The sequence below is a fragment of the Monodon monoceros genome, unplaced genomic scaffold, assembly GCF_005190385.1.
Source record: "Monodon monoceros isolate NGI ecotype Baffin Bay Population unplaced genomic scaffold, NGI_Narwhal_1 Super_Scaffold_12, whole genome shotgun sequence".
Taxonomy (NCBI): Eukaryota; Metazoa; Chordata; class Mammalia; order Artiodactyla; family Monodontidae; genus Monodon; species Monodon monoceros.
The window spans coordinates 110,614,322-110,638,399 of NW_021703768.1; the positions used below are offsets into that span (position 1 = coordinate 110,614,322).

Genomic DNA, 24,078 nt, shown 5'->3' on the forward strand with positions numbered 1-24,078 from the left:
GCCGCTGAGCCTGCGCGTCCAGAGCCTGTGCTCCGCAACGAGAGAGGCCACAACAGTGAGAAGCCCGCGTACCAAAGAAAACAAAACCCTACATATTTCTAAATAAAACAAAGAAGAAGTCACATAGGGAATTAGGAAATATTCTGCACTGAATGATAATAAAAACACAATATATCACCATTTGTGAGGTATATTTAAAACAGGCCTTAGAGGGAAACTGATAGTTTTATATACTTAAAACAAGAAATGTTTACAATCTATGATCTAAGCTTCCAACTTAAGAAATCAGGAGAAAAGCAAATGAAACCCAAAATAAGTAGAAAGGGACTTCCCTGGTGGCGCAGTGGTTAAGAATCTGCCCGCCAATGCAGGGGACACGGGTTTGATCTCTGATCCGGGAAGATCCTACATGCCACGGAGTAACTAAGCTCGTGCGCCACAACTACTGAGCCTGCGCTCTAGAGCCTGCGTGCCACAGCTACTGGAGCCCATGCACGTAGAGCCTGTGCTCCGCAACAAGAGAAGCCACTGCAATGAGAAGCCCCACGCACTGCAACGAAGAGTAGCCCCTGCTCACTACAACTAGAGAAAGCCCACGTGCAGCAACAAAGACCCAATGCAGCTATAAATAAATAAATAAATAAATATTTTAAAAAAAGAATCTTCAAAATAAGTAGAAAGAAGATAATCACAGTAAAAGCAAAAATCAAAGAAACAGAAAACTGAAAAAAACTAAAAGATGGTTCTTGGAAATGACCAACAAAACTGAAAAAGGTCTAGCTAGACAAATCAAGGAAAACAAAAAGAAAGAGAAACTACAAATCACCAATAGCAGGGAAAAAAGTACTTCACTATATATCTTACAGACATTAAATAGTAAGTATAGATTATAAATTAACTGTGCCAATAAATTTGACTGAAACGAACAAAATTACCAAAACTGACGTAAGAAGAAATCAAAAATCTGAATAGCTCTATATTTAATAAAGAAATTTAATTTGTAATTTAAAACCTTCCAATATAGAATACTAGGGGTACAGACAGCTTCACTGATTAATTATATTAAACATACAGGGAAGAATTAATACTAATATTTCACAAATTATTTCAGAAAATAGAGATGAAGGGAACATTTCTTTGCTCCTTTTAAGAAGCCAGCATTATCCTGATATCAAACCAAAGACATTATTAGGAAAAACAAAACTACAGTCATCACCCACCCAACTCTGGCATCACCACAACCACCACACACACACACACACACACACACACACACACACACACACACACACGGCAAAGTTTGAACTGATATTTCAAAGAGAAGAATGGCCAATAAGCTCATAAAAAGGTTCAACATCATTAGTCATAAGGGAAATACAAATTAAAATCAATATGAGATACCTCTACATGCCCACTAAAATGGCTAAAACTAAACAGAATGACAATAGAAAATGTAGGCAAGGATGTAGAACAAATGAAACTATCATACACTGCTGGGAAATGGGAGTGGGATAAGGTAGGAGTGTGATACAATCAATTTAACACACACTTAACACATGACCCAGCAATTCTACTTTTTTCCATATGACTCAGCATTTACCCATAAGAAAATATAAACACAGAAATGACTGTTAGTGAATGTTTATAAATACTTAATTCTTAATAGCCCAAATCTAGAAACAACCCAAATGTTCATCAACAGGTGAATGGATAAATAAATTTTGGTATTTTCATACAACAGAAATAAAAATGAACTATGAATAAAAAGGAAAAAATTACTGATATATTCAAGAACATGGAAGAATTCCAAAAGTATATACTGAGCAAAAGAACGCAAATAAATATGCCAAAAAAGTATACACTGTATGGAGTACATTTATATGAAATTCTAGAAAAAGCAAAACTTACCTATAGCAACATAAAACAGGTCAGCCATTGTGTGCGGCCAGTGGTGGGGGTGAGGGGGACTGGAAAGGAACTTGAGGGAACTTTGTGGGGTGACAGAAATATTCTAATTCTTGACTAACGTGGTGGTTACACAGGTGCATATGTCTATCAAAACTGAGGCTGTACATTAAATATATGTGCATTTTTTATGTGTAAATGAAGTTGACTTAAGAAAGTAAAAGAGTGGTATGGCACACATATAGGCAGATGTGAGTGATATACCTCACATCACTTACAAAAATAAACTGGGCTAAATATAAACAAAGAAAACAAAACTGCAATCACATTAAAGGAAAAATAAGAAGATATGTTTGTGATCCTGGAGAAGGAAAAGCTTTCTTTAACAAGACATTAAAAAGCAAAAGCTTTATAGAAGAAAAAGATAAATTTATTCATCAAAATTAAAATCTTCTAGACCATAAAACTTCAAAGGGCTCTAACTGGGAGAAACATTTGCAGTATATGGAACAAATTATTTGAATCCAGAATTCAAACAACACAAAACAAAAAAAGAAGTTCTGCTGAAACTTATTCAGTGAAAGATGTAGCCCAAAAGGCAGAGGAAATAGGCCAATTCATCCACATAGAAGTTAAATGGACTAAAGATGATGAAGCTCACTAGCAATCTAGGAAATGGAATGCCATTTCCCACTCAAAAGACTGGTACTTAAAATAACAAATAGTGCTGTGCATGTAAGGAATAATAGAGAATACAAGTGGGAGTACTGACTAGTACAATCACTATGGAGGGGATCTGAGAGAATATATTAACTATATACCCTCAATATCCAACAACTATACTTCTTGCTCTTTACACAAAAGAAACTCATATGCACACAAGAAGGCATTAACAAAGTTATCCACTATAGCAATGTTTACAATTTAACTTGGCAACAAGTTAAATACCAACGGGAAATGGCTAAATAAAGTAAGATATACTTATAAAATGGATGCAGTTAAAAGAACTGAAATACCTCTATATGTAATACATTATCTATATATAATCTCTCTCTCTCTATATATATATATATACACACATAAAATAACATGAAAAATTCTCTAAGACCTATTGCTGACTGATGAAAAATACAGTAGACTGTATCTGTACAGAAATTAAACAAATGAGAAAATGCAAGTATGTAACAATTACATTACATGTGTATGTAAATGTATATGAAAAGACTTGTAAACATATGTATGAAGTAGCTCTGGTGAGATGTAGGAAACAGAATATGGGGAAGACTATTATTAGGGGTCCTGCCCAAACTTTCACAAGGAGAATATATTTTTGCATTATTTGTATAAGTATAAATTAATGTAAAAAAACCAAATCTGCTGATTTTAGATGAGCTTGGAACTGTTGTCTGAGGAACCTTTACCATATGACGTAAGTATGGTTGTTGTGTCTTCTGGAAAGGAGTTCCTCATACAAACAGTTTGGGAAGTCCTTATCATCTGTGGCCTAGAATATCATAATAGTTTGCAACAAACATTGATAGCTTCTAAGTCTCTTTCCCATGTTGCCTTCAAAGATTTTCCAAGTATCTCTCAATCCAAGTTAATCTCGATTCTATGTTCTGGTTTTATTTTCTTCATAGTAATATCACTATCCAAACTTACCTATTTATTCACTTATTTATTATCTATCTCCCACTAGAATGGGAATGGCAAGATAATTCTGAATTCACATGATTTTAGTCAAGCCATTTAGAGTTTTCTTACAGTATATAGACACACTTCATTTACTTACCTTAGTTGGAAAAGGAAATTTGGAAGGTTCGGTTTTGCATGGTGTATGAATAGCCGTTAGAGGGGGAGGCCATGAATGCGTCATCTCCTGAAATGTAATTATTACAGTTTGTTTTCAAGCAGGTCAAGGATAAAAATTACACAGCTAAAAACCAGATTTGTATTATAAATGCTGGTTTCATGATTGCTCCTCCAAAAGTATACATATTTAATCAATCAATATTAATTAAGCACAGTGTGTGCAAGGCACTATGTATGGGGTAGGTAATAGGAAGATAAACAGTTTACACTCTCTAGCTTCAAGGAGCTTAGAGTTAAGATGGTAAGACCTGTGAACAGTTATAGAAATCAGCCTGTAATCAAACACAAGGCTAGTAAAATGCTACTGAGGAAGAGCTTGCTGTGGGAGTGGGAGGAAGGGATTAACAGTAAGAAAAGCAGCCAGCATTTACTGCGTACCTTTAATGGGCCAGATACTGTTATTTTACATGTTTGTAACTCAACTGGTCATCATAATGACATTATGAAGTAGATACCGTTATTATCCTGACTCTATGTAGGACAAAACTGAAGCACAGAGATTAAGTTATTTACTCCAGGTCACACACTTAGTAAGTAATGGACGCAGAATTTGATCCTAGGTAGTCTGGCTACAGAGCTCATTCACTGAAAGGAAATTTTGGTCAGGTGGAGGAAATAAGAAGAGAGCTATCAAAAGCACACAAGGAGGAAGACAGACAAGAAAGGCCATAGGTCTGATTTTATTCAATGCCTTCTGTCTAATCATATGCCAAGTATGTCCAAGTAGAGGTTTGGATATAATCACAATGTATATGTTAGAGAAGCAGGAGAGAGAGAGGTATCAGAATAAGGAGGGAGTGTTTTATCTCTGGCATTTAGTTCAAAGTAAGCCATCAAGTAGTCTGAGAAAATACAATAAATTAAAGGTGATATAACTTTTAGGAATTTACCCTATAGCTATACCCACACAGTTATGTAAAGATACATATTCAAGGGGTTCACACTTTTAAAAAATGAAAACAACCTAAATATCCAACAACAAAGGATTAGATTACCAGACATTCATACAATGGAACACCAAGCAGACAGAAAAATGAGAAAGCTACCTACTGAAATAAAATGATATCCACAGTTACTGTTAAGTGGCAAATACAAATCATAGTGTATATCCTCGTAAATGCTTATCGATGAAAAAATCTCTGGAAGACAGTTAACAGTGGCTACCTCTGGACAACAGAATGACTGAAGGAGGAAGAGACAAGGGCACTTGATGCAGCTTCTACCACTTGAATCTTCTGAAACAGCCACCTGCACTAAACTTGCTCTTTATCCTCTTACAAGGCTTTATTTTTTAATAGCATTTCACTTTCTGAAGTAATTGTATATAATTGATTATTTCCTACATCCTGCTCGAGAATGTCAGCTCAAAGGATGCAACACTATCACTATTATCACCACTATGTCCCTAGTGCTTGACACACAGTAGGTACTCAATTAGTAAGCTTTGAATTAATACATCATTTTTTACAATAAACATATATTACTTTTAGATTAGAAAAACTTTTTTTCCTTTAAGTTTGTGATGGGGTTCCCAGAAACAATATGACTACAAATATCAAGAAAACATGAAGGGGGACTTCCCTGGTGGCACAGTGGTTAAGAATCCGCCTGCCAATGCAGGGGACACGGGTTTGATCCCTGGTCTGGGAAGATCCTACATGCCGCGGAGCAACTAAGCTCGTGCGCCACAACTACTGAGCCTGCGTTCTAGAGCCCATGCACTCTAGGGCCTGTGTGCTGCAACTACTGAAGCCCAAGCACCTAGAGCCTGTGCTCTGCAACAAGAGAAGCCACCACAATGAGAAGCCCGCGCACCACAATCAAGAGTAGCCCCTGCTCGCCACAACTAGAGAAAGCCTGCGTACGGCAACAAAGACCCAACACAGCCAAAAAAAAAAGAAGAAAAAAGAAAACACGAAAGGAATGTAGACCTGAACTTCCTTGCACGCTGTACATAGGGAAGGGAAAAGAAACAGAAACTCATATGCCCCAGGTTTTCAATGTTGGCATTTTACACCTCAAATACCAAAATACTCTCAATAGAAAATCTATTTAACTCCCTACCATCAAATGACTGAGCACCTATTACACCCAAGGCCACGTGCCAAGTCCTGCATATACATAAAATGTAGAATAAATGGTCAGTAACATCAAAGATATAATTAAATATAAGAAAATCTAAGATTTCTTCCAGGTATTAAAGTGCCATGCATTTTTGAGGATTTAGGAGTAAAGATATATGCTCCCTTAAACTTTTTATGTACATGGCAACTGAAAAATGAACGCAATACGAGTTATCACTGTAGTCTGATGGCCTGATACAGGGGGAATAAGGATTTCAGTGGGATTCTAAGAAAAAACAGAATCTATGTATAACTGAAGAGGAAGGAGAAACACATTCCATGAAAGTTTACTTTACAAAGATGAAAGAGCAAGAAAGTGTATGGCTTAGGGAAACCACTTTGGCAAAGTGATCAATCAATAGTGCGAGAGGGTGAAACTGGCCTGTGGACAGCCTAACATTTAAAACGTTAAATTTGCACACTATTCTTTCTAGGGGCCTTAGAGAGCCACTGAAAACTTCTAAAAAGGATATCATTTTATGAAGACAAAGGATTAAAGCAAAGAATCTGGCAGCAATACAGAAGACAGATGAGCAGGGAGACTCTGGAGACAGAAAGGCAGAGTGAGGACTGTATATTACAATTACTGAAGCTCAAAGTGGCAGAAATGGAAATGAAGGAATGAACATTTTCAAGGAATTTTCAAAGTCTACATGAAGTTTTTGTGATTAAATAGAACATGAGAGAAAGAAGTGGAAAATAACTAGGATTCTACACTTATAAGCAAGGGAGAATGGAGATACTACTAACAGAAGTTAACTCTGATAAATATGGCTTTAGACATGTTGAGTCTGAAGAAGCAGGGAGAAATCCAAATGGAGACCCAGCTAAGAAGCAATTAAGAGACACAAACCAAAACCCAAAGGAGGCCAAAGCAGGAAAGACTGAATAGCTGTCTAACAGATAAATCCCAAAGGATGGAGGAAAATCACATCAAAGAGGAGAAAGAAAAGAGGAGAGGCTAGACAATGCACCATATTTAAGAGATAAGAGAAGACACAAGTGTTCCCAAAGGGCAGAGAATGTGAGATAAGAAAGGTGTGCGGAAAATAAGAAGAGTGAAGCACGACAACAGTCAAGAAAGAAAGAATGATGTTTTCTGAAGAAAAAAATAAAAATTCTTCAAAACAGCAAAAAGAACTCAAATGAAGCCTCTGATGACATGGAAGATAATGACCTTGGAGAAACAAGTTCAGCAGAATGGTAGAAGTAAAAGAGATTTTAGCAAGTTAAAGGAAGGAAGGAGAAAATAAAGTGGAAGCAGCCAATGCAAGTAGTCTTTCAAAAGTATCCATAGTGAAATACAAGTACAGACACAAAAATTCAAGAGTGTACACAAAAAATACAATTAATATGTAACTGATGCTTTTTGTCTATTGAGCCAAAAGCAGTCACTGTCACTCAGTTCACTGGACTTTCTCTTCTTCCAAAGGATAACGTTTTCTTTTCCCAACAGAAGAGTGTACTCTTTGGTCATGTGTCAAGTTTAAACATATTCCATTAAACACTCAAAATGTGTAGTATTCAGAGAAGATCTTTCATCGTAGGATTTGACCAGTATATACAGATGAACTACAAAGCAAGCTATTTTCAACACAATGGTTTGACTGATAACTACTGAGATTTTTAGTACTTCAAATTATTAACCGATAAACCTGAGAAGGTACAGTTTATATTTGGTTTCTTCCTCTTTTCAAAGCAAGCTGTTAAGACTAGAGTTTGTTTTTACTTACAAAACAAAAAAACAAACCAAAAAACCCCAGCTTTTTGAGGGCAAATAGTAAACAAACCAAATGATTTAGAACTTAAGTATGAATATAAGTAGAACAGTCAATTATTTTTGATGGCCATAATCAGGTTATACATGTAAGCAATCTGCTGCAGTTTCAGATATTTTGTGAAATACAAAGGGAAGGAGGGTAAGAGGGTAGCAAAGCATCATAATTAAAGAGACTAAAACTATTTTTTAAAAAACTTACTTTAAGAATTTCATCCACACAGCTCACATCACCAGAAGCAGATGCCTAAAGAAAGAGGAAAAGAAACACACATTAGATATGGAGTCATTTCTTATTAGATTTTCATCATTTGTTGCACAGCTTTAACATTATTAGAAATGAGATTTAAATTAAAGGCATATTTAGTATCCCACTACTCTAAGTCAGAACACTAATTAGAATCTTTGGACTAATTTCCTTAAATACAAATTTTCAAGCACTAAAAAAATTTTAATCACCAAGCTGTACATGACTGGAAGAACTTTATATTTAAAAAAATTTTTTTAATTAATTAATTTATCTTTGGCTGCGTTGGGTCTTCGTTGCTGCGCGCAGGCTTTCTCTAGTTGCGGCGAGTGGGGGCTGCTCTTCGTTGAGGTGCGCAGGCTTCTCATTGTCGTGGCTTCTCTTGTTGCAGAGCACGGGCTTGAGGCATGCAGGCTTCAGTAGTTGGGGCAGGCGGGCTCAGTAGTTGTGGCACACGGGCTTAGCTGCTCCGCGTCATGTGGGGTCTTCCCAAGACCAGGGCTCGACCCGTGTCCCCTGCATTGGCAGGCAGATTCTTAACCACTGCGCCACCAGGAAAGTCCCAAGATAAGATTCCTTAAAAAAAAATTTAAGGACTTTCCTGGTGGCGCAGTGGTTAAGAGCCTGCCTGCCAATGCAGGGGACATGGGTTCGAGCCCTGGTCCGGGAAGACCCCACATACCGCAGAGCAACTAAGCCCCTGCGCCAAAACTATTGAGCCTGCGCTCTAGAGCCCGTGTGCCACAACTACTGAGGCTACACGCCTAGAGCCCACGCTCCAAAACAAGAGAAGCCACCACGATGAGAAGCCCATGCACCACAATGAAGAGTAGCCCTCACAGCAACAAAGACCCAACGCAGCCAAAAAAGGTATCTTATCTTTCTTACACTTGGATTAGAAATAATTTTTAAAATGTACTTTTTTCAGGTGAACAATTTGTCAAAAATTTAAAAGCTGGTTTATATACAACATATACCATGGTACTGAGATCATCATTTCACATAAATAACAAACAGAATAAAACCAATATTATCGAAAGATTAGTTGTCTGGAACATGCTGGACATTTTACATAGTATTTCTTAAATCTCGAAAGTTAATTTTATTCTGAAGTACAAACAGGAACTGGAGAGCTACAGTGAAGTCTAACTCTAAGGATCATGTTATATTGTTTGAAGAAAGAACAAGTTACCACTTTACTGTTCTCTTGAGAGGAGTAATTAGATGACAAATGCTACAAACAATGAGTTTCCCAAGGCCACAAGAAAGATTTTAAAATGTCCTTAAGACAGCATTTTACCTATTCCTGATCCCTTCCCCCACCGTTTTAAGCTATGATTTTCAGCTACTGATATTACTTTTTTATTGCAAAAACTAGATTAAAAGATAAAATTTCAGCTGTTTCACAACGAATGCTCACTGCTTTGGTTATTCTGAATAGCATGTTTTGGTACATAGTTATAACTACTGTAAATTTCAAACCACCACTATGCCTGGAGCAGCTGCCTCAAACCTTTAAGTGTAACCAGAGAAAAGGATCATGGCCTCCAAAACATAAAACATTACCATCTTCATTTACCCAAAAAAGTTCCAACATTCACTGCAACGAACCATGCCCACATCTCATTGATGAGTATCACAATGAGAAGAGAAGTAATTTTTTTTTAAAACAAAAGAACACAAGATGTATTATTCCATAAAATCAAAACGAGGAAATCTAAGGTATTGATAGACCATGTTTTAATTCTGTAACTGACTTGTCATTTTAATATTTGAGAACAATGAATGACATTTTCTCTACTGCTCAAGAGGGGTAGCTAAGAGCTCTACAGATTCACTTGGGAGTCAATCACAAGTCTTTCCTTAAACTTTTACATTCCTTACTATTAAGACAAAGAGACAGTTCAAGTTCAAACATAATTTCAGGGTGAATTGCTTCATATAGTTACAATGTTAAAAAGCTCTAAATGTGTGACTTACATCCAATGGTTGGGAAGGTATTTTCAGCTTGGTGAGATGAGCTTTGCTGCTGGGCTTTAGTTCAGTCATACTGTTGCCATGAGATTGGCTGCTGTAGTGTTCAGAGGACAGTTTTGGTTCCATGGATTCCTGTCCATCCATAGGCCGCACATAGGCAGTGGGTTTCTGTAACATTGAACTGGACTTTGACATCAATGAAGGCGGGAAAGACTGATTTGAGTGCTGCCCACTTGAAAAAGGTACTCGGGAAGGAGAATCCCAGTTTGCATCAGGGTCCCGAGGTGATTTGGAACGTTGATGTTCCTTGCTATGGTGATCATTCCCATGAGACCTGGAATGACTGGAGCTTAATGAAGAAACAGCCTGGGGTTTTCCAGGGCTGGAAGAGCGTGATTTGGAGTGTTCTGATCCATGCTGGCCTTTTTTCCGGCTACTGCTCCCACCACTGCTGTATGAGTCACGGTCATGCCTCTGGCCACTGCTATTAGCGCCACTGCTGGCACCTGCACTGGCCCGCTGGCTACTGTGTCCACTCTGTAAGCCTGAGGACCGTTTCTGAGACTGAGAAGTGCTGGGTGCAGGTCCTACTGGAGTCCATTTGCTACTCTGATGGGAGCTCCCATGTCTCTGTTCAAAGAAATTTGGGTTAGATTTTTCATCTGCTGTCGGTGGTACTGTAGGCTTGGGAATTGCAACAAGCTTTGGTATAGATCTGTCTCCTATGAAATCCTTCATTTCATCGTAGTTTCCAAGCATACTCTGAATACGACTTGACAGCTTATCTTCTTTGCTAGTCTACAAAAAAAATTGTAAAATAAAATTATAAAATTAGCAAAACTAGAAATAAAAGATGCTTCTAAACTAACTTTACAAACTTCAAATGGAATGGAACTTTTCAAAAGGAAGTCTCATCTCATATCTTAAGGTTAAAAATCTCAAAACAAACTCCAAATATATATATTTTTTATGATAAAAAAATGAACTGAAAGTGAAAAACCTTCATGTTAAAACACAAATATCCTAGAGGACACTGAGAAATATACACAATACACAATTTTTTCTTTTAAAAATCCAAATTCACCAATAAATATATTGGAACAGTAGTAAAATCTTTTGAAAAGCAGGAAAATTATGCCTTTATGTAATTAAGTTCCAAGTCACAGATTAGCCAATATGCACATTTTGGCAGTCTAGGAAAACATCATATTCCTTATAATTCAATGTTACAGTTAGAGGCAGAAATAAAAACTTAGTTAAACAAGTTATACGCAAATGACTTTTTAGAATTCCTTCTGTTACTGTGACTCAAGAAGTTAATAAAAATCAACAACAAATTAAGCATGGAAAATCCAGTAATAAAGTTTTAAATCTTGACTATTAATTCTGACCATCAAATGCTCCAACTTTTGAAGTCAATAACATACTTTAAGTTTCAAGAATTATTCTTGAATGGTAAGGTCTAAGATGTCTACAAGCTTTAGGACTCTTTTGTATTCATATACATGAAAGAAAAAAAGTTGACTGATTACATTAAAAGGGAAATCAAGACTTTGAAACAAACAGAAAAGCCTGAACCACCACTATTTATTTTGAGGTTAGCAGGAATCAGTAATGACTTTAGATTATTTGAAAATCAGTCTGAGAGGTAAATCTACAGCAATTTATTGACAACATCAAGATCAGTCATCAAATCCAATTCATTACAATGTAATTACAAAATAAATTGTAGTATGATTCAAAGAATCTGGACCAAACTCCTGTTTTTTTTTCAAAATGTCTTTTATCCCAAAGTTTTGTGTTACACTCATAAATAATGTCAGTATAACTGGCCTTCACTGGACAATCCTTATAAGCTCTGAATAAATGGTTTTTATAGAGCTCCCAAATGGTTTCTACAAACACCAAATGTTATAAGGGTAAACACAGGATATGTCATTACATTCATATTTCATCAGAAAAAAGTCTAACACACTCTCAATCTCATACTATAAAGCCAACAATGGTCACTAGTGCTGCAATACATAGTATTACAACTATTATACACAGTACAAGCCTTTAAATTATAATAATACTTCCAATGAAATCCAAAGCCAAATCAAACATTAGAGAGACATTTGTGGCCACTACAGCTACAACAGTCATCAGATTCAGTGTTTTATGTAATCCCAAATCAAGTACCATGATAGTTAAAAAAAAAAAAAAAAAGCAATTAGTTCAATTTATTGAACACGTTTGATAACATGCTTTAATCTAAATTTGATATTGTTAATTAAGCATTAAACATATAGAAAATCAGAATTTAGTATATAATAACAAAAAAAGAATCAGATTGATGCTGAAGACACATTTATTCAAACTTACTAATAATCACTGAAACTTAGTAAACTAAGTAAGCAAATGGCAAGAAATAGGGAGAAACAAAAGAATCTATGAAATATTTGTCTTTGATGTTATACCCAAACAGCCAAGGAAACAGCAGACAATGCACAGTGATTCACAAACTTTTAATTTAATTCAAGGCTCAGAAAGGTGAAATGCCTGCTCAGGGTTAGTGGTAGAGCCAGTAATACAGATATGAATGTTTGAGCTACTCCAGACCATATTTCAAGAGTATAGGGTAGCAATGGGGGTAGGGGTGGGGGGTTGTGAGGATGACATTAGGGTACTAGTGATGCTGTAGTTCTTGATTTGGGTACTAATTATGTGAGGATGCTCATGTGGTGAAAATTCTTTCATTTGTAACACTTACTTTGTGTACTTTTCTATAGTATGTTATACTGCAATGAAAAGTTTACATCAAAAAGGTATATTATGAGAAAAGGAAAAACTGTTAAAAGGTGTAACATAATAACTCTAATATAAAAACTCAAGTTTAAAAATTTTAAAAGCAAAAAATGTTATGTTACAGGGGAAAAAACATTCAACAGACAACTTACAACTTTGTATGGCTCAGCAAAGAGAGGAGAGCTAGGTGGGAAGGCGTCGTCCCCCTGCTGAATTTCTTGATTCCGCCTTTCCCGTTCTTTCATACGCAGCACATTCCGGTCTTCACGGTTCATGTTGCTATGAAGAGAAACACAACCTTTACATCACAAGAAGAAAAGGAAAAATTAAATGTTCTGTACTCATTTTGTCACTTTAACGCTTCAATCGGAGATTCCCTTTCAACTTTCAAGTAATAACAGGCATTAGTACTGAAGTTGGGTTTTGGCAACGGTTTTATCAACTAAACCAACAGTGTCTTCCACAACTATCCAGACAGGAAACATTAGCCCAGAATATTAGGATCCACCCCACTGAAATACTTAACCTTATGAATTTTTAAATGTTCTGCTAGCTAAAAGTCAACTAAAACTTCTATATTCAGAGGGAAAGTAGTACTTAAACCCATAATTCTTAATATTTCCTATAAGCCTTCTGTGGTTTCCTCTTCAGAAATCTAGCTATTCTTTGCCATTAGAGGCATACAACCCACTCCCACCTACCACCCTCTCCCCCCAGGGTCCAGTGCTTTTCTCTACTTTGCATCTACCTTATCTTGATTTCTTTTTGTCCCAAACACAGCTTCCTTGGTGTCCATCCTTATGGCAGTTTGACCTCAGCTTTGCTGTTGCTCTAGATTCCCTAAAAAACGACATTTCTGCTCTAAATACATTAATATTTCAATTAGCACCTCAATAAATGGCAAAACTGAGGCTTTCAGCAATAGAATCTAAAATTAACTTGGGTTAGTAACAGTAGTCGAAATTGTATGGAAAAAGAAAAAGTCTTTTGGGAGAAAGGGTAAATGAGGGTGTCATTTCTATAATCATGACAGTATGTTGTCACTGTTGTCACTAAGAACAAACCAAGGAAAATAGTTTATTTATAGCAGCGGGAATTTTGGTTAAATAGATAATGAAAAATGTTGTCAACACACTCTTCCCAGGAGATAGATTTAATCATCTGTGCTGGTTATGTTTTGTTTTGTTTTGAAAGTGCTGTTGGAGGCCAAAGGGAAAAAACAGGTTATACTGTAGAGTATTTCCAGCCTTATGGTTCATAAATCAAATCAAATCAGAAAATTAAAGTCAATCAAGACTGGGGGAAACTATAATCATAAAATGAGAATGGACAGCAAAACCAATATATTCTTGAGGACTTTTATAAGTACAAATAAACATTCAAAGATAAAACATCCTGATTTGCACTGTTTAATATCATGCAAATAAAGCAATTTAGTGTTTTAAAAAATGTTCTAAGTGTCCAAATGTGTATTCAAGTTCTTTCTTATATGCACAATTTTCTAATAAATTTATAAAAGAATATAAACTATTTTGAGGTTATGGAAATAGTGTGTGCTTGCTTTGGTCTCCCATCAGAACCACAAAAAGCATTTGATTCTTTCTTTAATAAATACCATAAAACATCTACACTTTGGTACTCAAAAATAAAAACAAAGAACATTTATTATCCTCCAGCACACTTGAACCAACTAATAATTGTATATCACCAACAGTCAGGTTTCAAATAGACCTCTAGGGCTATGGTGCTGCAACATACAAACTTATCTGTATCTGTTAGGTCTATGTTAACGACCGATTTCCTTATGTTTCCCTAAATTTAATTCTTGAAAGATCAGAAAACAACAGAAATGCCTTACTTAAACTATGATTTAATTTTATGTATTCAACAGCACTAAAATAATCATGCAAGAAACAAGTGAACATTTACTTCAAAAACGGATGATTCCCACAACAAAATTCCTCCTATAATTCAATAATAAAAAACCTTTTCTTAAACAATAAGTCATCACACTGAATACTTCCTCTTTTAAACAAGGCTGCCAAGAAGCTCATAATGAAATTAAATGATTATAAGAACTAATATTAAGTTCTATAAGCTTATAGAACTATAAGCTTATAGAACAATAACTTATATAGAACTATATAAGCTTATAAGAACTAACATTCTAGTTGTAGCTCTTATTCTCTAATTTTTTTCTGATTTGACTTACTTTCACATCTAATATGTCAGTTCTATTTTTTTCTCCTGTGTCTTTCAACATCAGTATCTCTGCCTAAAATAAAGTTTTCCCCAAAGCAGTAATTCCGGTAATTCCACTTGAGCTGCCCTAAAATTATTATGAAATTTAAGTATGACTCAATTTGAAGTATATCTCTGTTTGTAGAGGCAAAACGATATTCCTCAGGACATCTGCAACTGTACTGAAACAGGATTCAGTAAAAAATAACAAATTGGTGTATCACAACAATATGTGACCACTAGATAAAATTTTTTTTTTTTTTGCGGTACGCGGGCCTCTCACTGCTGTGGCCTTTCCCGTTGTGGAGCACAGGCTCCGGACGCGCAGGCTCAGCGGCCATGGCTCACGTGCCCAGCCGCTCCGCGGCATGCGGGATCCCCCCGGACCGGGGCACGAACCCGCGTCCCCTGCATCGGCAGGCAGACTCTCAACCACTGCGCCACCAGGGAAGCCCAGATAAAAAAATTTTTAAAAGAAAATTAGCAAGTAGAAAGGAGGTTCTCCATCTAAGATTTTTAATTACTTAAGGTACATTGTTTAAGTACCCATCCGGTACTTATTTTAAGTTGATATATTAATGACAAATTTTTTCTTCCCGTTTTACTGAGGTATAATTAATATACAGCACTGTACAAGTTTAAGGTGTACATTATAATGATTTGATATATATCATGAAGTGATCATAACAGTAAGTTTAGTGAACATCCATCATCTCATATAGATACAGAATTAAAGAAATAGAAAAAAATTATTTTTCTTGTGATAACTAATGATTTACTCTCAACTTTCATATAAAACATACAGCACTGTTAATTTTATTAATCATGTTGTACAGTACCTCCCTAGTACTTATTTATAACTGGAAGTGTGTACCTTTTGACTGCCTTCATCCGATTACCCGGACCCTGACCCCAACCCCCCCATCTCTGGTAACCACAAGTCAGATCTCTTTTTCTGAGTTTGTTTTTGAAGTATAATTGACCTCCAACACTATGTTAGTTCCTGTTACACAACATAGTGATTTGATATTTCTATAACATTTGAAACTGATCACCACAATGAATCTAGCTAAAATATGTCACCATACAAAGATAGTACATAGTTATGACCATATTCTCCACACTGTATATTTCAAACCCTTGACTCATTTACTTTGCAGCTGGAGTTTGTACCTCTTAATTTCCCTCACCTGTTTCTTTCCTTCCCCCCAATCCCTTCCCTCTGGCAACCACCTGTTTGTTCTCTGTATCTAAAACTCTGTTTCTGCTTTGTTGTTTGTTTGTTTTTTAAGATTCCACATATAAGTGAAATCATACAGTATTTGTCTTTCTCTAATTTATTTCACTTAGCATAATACCTTCTAGGTCCATCCATATTGTTGCAAATTGCACAATTTCATTCTTTGTTATGGCTGAGTAATTTTCCATTATAAATATTTATAGATCACATCTTCTTTATCCATTCATCTACTGATGGGAACTTCAGTTGCTTCCATATCTTGGCTATTGTAAATAATGCTGCAATGAACATAAGGGTGCACATATCTCAAGTGTTTTTGTTTTCTTCAGGTAAATACCCAGGAGTGGAATTGCTGGATCATATGGCAGTTCTATTTTTAATTTTTTGAGGAATCTCCATATTGTTTTCCTTAGTGGCTGCACCAATTTACATTGCCACCAACAGTGCACAAGGGTTCTCTTTCCTCTACATCCTCCCCAACACTTTTTGTTTTCTTTTGATAATGGCTATTGTGTGTGAGGTGACATCTCATTGTGGTTTTGATGTGCATTTCCCTGATGATTAACCATGCTGAGTATCTCTCCTGTGCCTCTTGGCCATCTATAATGTTTTCCTTGGAAAAATGTCTACAAATCCTCTGGCCACTTTTCAATTGGGCTGTTTGTGTTTTTTATGTTGAGCTGTATGAGTTCTTTTACATTTTGGATATTAACCACTTATCTGACAGAGCATTTGGAAATATCTTCTCCCACTCAGTAGGCGGCCTTTTCATTTTGTTGATCATTTCCTTCACTGTGCAAAAGCTTTCTAGTTTGACACAGTCCCATTTGTTTATTTTTGCTTTTGTTTCCCTTGCCTGAGGGAATATATCAAAAAATATTACTGAGACCAATGTCAAAGAGCATACTATGTTTTCTTCTAGGAGTTTTATGGTTTCAGGTCTTACATTTAAGTCTTTAATTCATTTTGAATTTATTTTTGTACATGGTGTTAGAGAGTAGTCCAGTTTGACTCTTTTGCATATAGCTGTCCAGTTTTCCCAACACCATTTACTGAAGAGGCTATATTTCCCTCATTGTATATTCTTGTCTCCTTTGTCATAGTTTAATTGCTCATGTACGTATGAGTTCATTTCTGAGCTCTCTGTTCTGTTCCACTGATCTATGTGTCTGTTTTTGTGCCAGTACCATACTGTTTTGATAGCTGTAGATTTGTGGTATGGTTTGAAATCAGGGAACATGATACGTATAGCTTTGTTCTTCTTTCTCAAGACTGTTTTGGCCATTCAAGGTCTTTTCTATTTCCATAGAAATTTTAAAATTATTTGTTCTAGTTCTGTGAAAAGTGCCACTTGTATTTTGATAGAGATTGCATTGAATCTGTACATTGCCTTGGGTGGTATGGTCATTTTAATAACATTAATTCTTCTAATTCATGAACATGTTATCTCTTTCCATCTATTTGTATCATCTTCAATTTCTTTCATCAGTGTCTTATAGTTTTCCAAATACAGATCCTTTACCTCCTTAGTTAGGTTTACTCCTAGGTATTTTATTCTTTTTGATGCAATTGTAAATAGGATTATTTTCATAGTTCATTGTTACTGTATAGAAATGCAACAGATTTCTGTATAATAATTTTTTATCCTGCACCTTTACCAAATTCACTGATGAGCTCTAGTAGTTTTTCGGTGATGTCTTTAGAATTTTCTATTTATAGTATCATGTCACCTGCAAACAGTGACAGTTTTTACTTCTTCTTTTCCAATTTGGATTCATTTCTTTTTCTTACCTGTTTGCTGTGGCTAGAACTTCCAATACTATGGTGAATAAAAATGGCAAAAGTAGACATCCTTATCTTGTTCCTGATCTTGGAGGAAATGCTTTCAGCTTTTCACCATTATGTTGTTAGCTGCAGGCTTATCATATACAGCCTTTATTATGTTGAGGTATGTTCCCTCTAAACCCACTTTGCGGAGAGCTTTTTATCATAAATGGACACTGAATTCTGTCTGAGGCTTTTTCTGCATCTATTGAAATGATCATATAATTTTTATTCTTCAATTTGTTAATGTGTATAACACTGGTTTTCAGATGTGGAACCACCCCCTTGAACCTCTGACATAAATCCCACTTGATCATGGTGTATTATTCTTTTAATGTATTATTGAATTCAGTTTGCTAACATTCTGTTGAAGATTTTTGTATCTACATTCATCAGTGATACTGGTCTGTAATTTTCTTTTTCTGTGTTGTCTGTGTCTGTATCAAGGTAATGCTGGCCTCAAAGAATGAGTCTGGAAATACTCCTTCCTTTGCAATCTTTTTGAACAGTTTGAGAATGATAGGTGTTAACTCTTCTCTAAATGTTTGGTAGGATCCTCCTGTGAAGCCATCTGGTCCTATACTTTTGTTCGTTGGGACTTTTTAATTTTTTTTTTTTTTTGCGGTACGCGGGCCTCGCACTGTTGTGGCCTCTCCCGTTGCGGAGCACAGTTCCGGACGCACAGGCTCAGCGGCCATGGCTCACGGGCCCAGCCGCTCCATGGCATGTAGGATCCTCCCGGACCGGGGCACGAACCCGTGTCCCTTGCATCGGCAGGCGGACTCTCAACCACTGCACCACCAGGGAAGCCCGGGACTTTTAAAATTATTGATACAACTTCATTACTGGTAATTCGTCTGTTCATATTTTCTATTTCTTCCCAATTCAGTAAAATTCAAAAGTTTTAAATGAAATCCTAGGGACAAAAAGAAATGCAAAGAAATATCTGCAACTTTAGTTGGTTGGTTGCTGGTAAAGATAATGGTGTAGCAATTTTATTGCTACAAGACTGAACAAATAAGTAAATGTAAACATCCTGAAACTTTTAGGGAACCAGGGACGTTACTATGAGGAAACAGATACAAATATAGAGTGGAATAAGGAGAAAAAGAACCTTTGGGGATTAGGAAGTAGTACTATGAACTCATGCTTATATTAAAAATAAAATAAATTATATCTAAGTATATATACACACATATACATATATACACACACACACATATGGTGTCTCTAGCTCCATCCACTGAAAGAGTCTAGAAGCAGTGACAATATGGTAGAAAGAAGCACCCTCAGCAACCAAATTTTGTTTTCTAATATCATTCCCTGCTAAAATGAAATAGGACTTCTTGGGGAAATAGTGAATTCCAGAGTTATAGCAAGGAAAGTAAAAAGTGAGCCTAAAGTATCTTGTTGTAACAGTAAGAAAATGCTCAAAAACAGATGGAGACATATCAAAAGGACACAAGATCCAGCTTGAAGGGGCTCTCACTGGTCAAATTTTAAAACATGAGCATCACAATGAACAAGCAACAGAATATAACAAATTGAATAAAAAAAGAATCCCCGAGAACTATACCCAATATCTTGTAAAAATCTATAATGGAATATAATCCTCAAAAAAGCCAGAATCACTATGCTGTACACCTGAAACTAACACAATATTGTAAACCAACTATACTTAAAAACAAAAGAAAAATCCCTGAATCCGCAGAATAATAGCAAAGAATAAAATTAAAAGACAAATAAGTCAGGGAGCAAATGTACTTCTTCATAGAAGAATGCCAACTAATAAATGTAGGAGAAATGAAAGAATTAAAAAATCGCTTTTCTGCAGCCACTAAAGTAATAATTAAGGCAAAAAACATCAATGGATGCTAAAACCATTGGGTAAAAATTTGGGAGGCAATGGAATATTCAGTATCACCCCCACAGAATATCAAGTATAAAGAAAAAAATCTTTGAAGTAGAGAAGTAAACACTACCCATAATCAAGTGATCAGACTTATATCAATAATGGGGCAAACTGACATCATGTGCCTTCTAATGTGATGCACTAAAGACATATCACCACCTCAGTATTCTACCTGCTAAAAATATTTAACCTGAATCTAATCACAAGTAAGCAGACAAACCTAAACTGAGAAACATTCTTCAAAACTGGCCTGGACTCTTCAAACAATGTCAGAGAACAAAAGGAGAGACAAACAGACATGGGCAGGCACTGGAGATTATGTCTATATTCTACATTCAAGATGACACAACAGGACTTCCCTGGTGGCACAGTGGTTAAGAATCCGCCTGCCAATGCAGGGACACGGGTTCAATTCCTGGTCCAGGAAGATCCCACATGCCGCAGAGTAACTAAGCCTATGAGCCACAACTACTGAGCCCACATGCCACCACTACTGAAGCCTGAGCACCTAGAGCCCGTGCTCCACAACGAGAAGCCACTGCAATGAGAAGCCTACACACTGCAACGAAGAGTAGCCCCCGCTCGCCACAACTAGAGAAAGCCTGCGTGCAGCAATGAAGACCCAATGCAGCCATAAATAAATAAATAAGAAAGAAAGAAAGAGGACACAACTAAATGCAATGCATGATCCTTCATACCCCAGACCCTGGATCTGAGGAGGAAAAAATGATTGTGAAGGTCATTAATGGAAAACTTGGGAAATTTTTAATATGAATGGTATTTCAGATAATCATAGCAATGTGATAACTGTATTTGTTTATGCAGGAGAAAATCTTTGATTCTTACTTAGGACATACACAACACACAGGCTAAATGTCATCATGTTTGCCAACTCTCAAATGGTTCAATGACCACTGGAATATATATTTATTATGTATAGATAGCATGTATATAGATAGTATGTGTGTGGAAGGTGGGAGAGACAGACAGGGAGACAGAGAGAGAGAGATGGATAAAGGAAGGAGGGAAAGACAGAGGGTGAGGGAGGGAAAGTCAGGAAGAGGAGAGGGAAGAGTAGCAGCAGCAGCAATTAAATGTTGGCAGTAAAAATGTTAACAATCTAGGTGAAGGGTACACAGATGTATATTATACTTTTCTTATAGGTGTGAGATTTTTCAAAATAAAAGATGGAAGGATAAGAGTGATAAAATTTACATATTAGAGCACTATGGGTGCTTTCCAACATTTTTCAGCCTTGGGATTTACCATCAAACTGTCTCTTCTCTAGGGCTTAAAGTATTTCTCTCAGGACTAAGGTGCACCCCTGTCTCCAAATTCACACCGATATCCAATTCTCCTCAACTCCTGTGTGTCACAATTTATTACATTTCAGAAAGAAATTACATTTATTACACTGCTAGGAGGGGACAACATCCACATGCCAAGCTCAGCTCCCTAAAGTAAATGGGCATCCAAAATTTATCTAAAGCAAGATTTAATGTTTATTATTAAGTGTACTATTAACTTAATATGCAACAAGCGTCTATTAAATACTTAGCATTGGGGAGAGAACAAGAAGAATTGGCCACACTAGATTAAAACTTACTATAAGCCATCACCATTATCAAAATAGCATGGTAGTGCACAGAAATGAACAAACTGATCAGTAAAACAGAGGGAAGAAATAAACCCAAAGATATATGGGATTTTAATAGTTAACAAAACCAATTCAATAATAAAATGTTTTGGGACTTCCCTGGTGGTCCAGTGGGTAAGACTCCTCGCTCCCAATGCAGGGGGTCAGGGTTCAATCCCTGGTCGGGGAACTAGATCCCACATAAATGCCGCAACTAAGAGTCAGCATGCTGCAACTAAAAGATCCTGCATGCCACAACTAAGACCCGGCCCAGCCTAAATAAATAAATAAAATTTTAAATAAATAAATATTTTAAATGAATGTTTTATTTAATAACAACAGTTAAAAACCACGTACTTTTCTAAGATGACAGTTATAAAATGGTGAAGACATTTCAAACTCAGCCAGAAAAAAGACAAATCCTTCAGCCCAGTAACCTCACTCGTGGGACTATATTCCACAGAATTAAAAGCACAGCCATAAGCTATGAAGATGTTTACTGCAGCACTGTTTTTAGCGGTAAAACAATTTAAAATAACTGAATGCCCAAGAACAAAGAAATGCTTAAATAAACCATCGTTTTTTAAAACAAATGAGGTAGATCATTGCCAGTTACCTTGGAGGAATTTCCATAAATGCTGTTTTGTGAGGAAAAGTAGATGCAACACAATGTATGCCATATGACTGATGACCTCATTATTTCTTTAGGGTAAACTCAGAAGTAGAATTGTTAGGTGTTGAGTATATAGAAAGAATGAGATACAACTAACTCAACTATCAGCAAAATATGCCAACTACTATTCTCATAAGCTAAACACAAGAAAACTGAAATCTGAATATCCAGTTTTCACACATAATATGGAGGATGTCTCTCTATTTAGGTAAATCTTCTTTCTTGTCCCTAGTAAATATTTTGGCTGTTCTTGTAAATGTTAATAAGGAACAGTCTTCCACTTTTGTATTTTCCAACAGAGATAAACCTTTCTAAAACAATTTTTATTGAAATATAGTTATTTACAACATTGTGTTAGTTTCAGGTATACAGCAAAGGGATTCAGTTATACACATATATATATGTATATATTCAGATTCCTTTCCATTATGGGTTACTACAAGATACTGAGTATAGTTCCCTGTGCTATAACAGTGGGTCCTTGCTGGTTACCTATTTTATATATAGTAGTGTGTATATTTTAAACCCAAACTCCTAATTTATCCCTCCCCCCCTTCCCCTCTGGTAACCATAAGTTTGTTTCTATGTCTGCGAGTCTACTTCTGTTTCGTAAATAAGTTCATTTGTATCATTTTTTTAGATTCCACATATAAGCAATATCATATTTGTCTTTCTCTGATGACTTACTTTACTTAGTATGATAATCTCTAGGTCCATCCATGTTGCTGCAAATGGCATTATTTCATTCTTTCTGATGGCTGAGTAATATTTCATTGTGTATATATACCACATCATCTTTATCCATTCATCTGGTGATGGACACTCAGGTTGCTTTCATGTCCTGGCTACTGTAAATAGTGCTGCTATGAACACTGGGGTGTATGTATCTTTTTGAATTATAATTTTCTCCAGACATATGCCTAGGAGTGGGACTGCTGGATCATATAGTAACTCTGTTTTTAGTTTTTTTAAGGAACCTCCATACTGTTCTTCATAGTGGCTACACCAATTTACATTCCCACCAACAGTGTAGAGGCTTCCTTTTTCAAAAGAGATAAACCTTGATGGGTCTGTTTTTCCAATTACACAAGTAATACTCGCTCTTTGCTCAAAAACTCTAATATGATTAACGTAAAGTAGAAAGTAGAAGTCACCAATAGTTTCAGGGAAGTGAAACTTCCCTTTAATATTGCAAAGAGTCGCACATTAGTCATGTAGAAAACTGTTACACATACAGTTCTTATTTCATTTAATAAGTAATGAACATAGTTCCATATCAATACATATGAATTTTCATTCTTTGATTGACTGCATAGTATTCATTTAGCCAGAAAGCCCCTGATAGTTAGGTTGTATCCAGAATTTAGTATGATAAACATTATAATGATTGTGTGTGTGTGTGTGTGCACGTGTGCACCCGCACACTATTTCAGTTTCAGATAAATTTCTCCACGTGAAATTGCTGAGTCAAAGGATATATGCTATACCATTTTAACGTATATCACTAAACTGCTTTTCGAAAAGATGTGTTAACTGACAGCGCCCCAATGGAGTATGAAACTGCCCTTTAACCATGCCATTTTCAATCCCAGGCATTATGAGTCTTTTTAATTGTGCCACCAATCTAAGAAGTAAAAAAAAAAAAATTATTCCAACGTTATTTGTTTATTTCATTCATTCAACAAATACATGAGCCTGTCTACTATGTCTAGGTACTGTCTTAGGAGCCAGAGATAAAACACGGAGAATGACTCATGGTCTTTGACCTTATAAAGCTCATAGTCAACTGCTTTCTAGTCAATTTCTCCGACAGTTAAACCACACATCTTTTTCATGTCCTACTTAGCCATTCATATTTCTTCTC

The 24,078-nt window shown here is 36.1% G+C and overlaps 1 protein-coding gene across 5 annotated transcripts in view; it reads right to left on the reverse strand.

Moving 5' to 3' along the window:
• AFF4 (AF4/FMR2 family member 4) overlaps positions 1 to 24,078 on the reverse strand; it is a 93,616-nt gene that overhangs the window by 50,440 nt on the left and 19,098 nt on the right. For 2 of the 5 annotated variants that reach the window (XM_029215906.1, XM_029215905.1), the window contains 5 exons: positions 13,437 to 13,528; positions 12,841 to 12,967; positions 9,905 to 10,699; positions 7,880 to 7,924; positions 3,698 to 3,784 (listed from right to left, as the gene is read on the reverse strand). In XM_029215906.1, coding sequence (XP_029071739.1) covers positions 3,698 to 3,784; positions 7,880 to 7,924; positions 9,905 to 10,699; positions 12,841 to 12,963 — 1,050 coding nt within the window. In that variant the 5' untranslated portion in view covers positions 12,964 to 12,967; positions 13,437 to 13,528. Of the gene's footprint in view, positions 1 to 3,697; positions 3,785 to 7,879; positions 7,925 to 9,904; positions 10,700 to 12,840; positions 12,987 to 13,436; positions 13,529 to 16,287; positions 16,306 to 24,078 lie in introns of those variants that run through there. The other 3 variants (XM_029215907.1, XM_029215908.1, XM_029215904.1) reach the window with 3 other exon arrangements.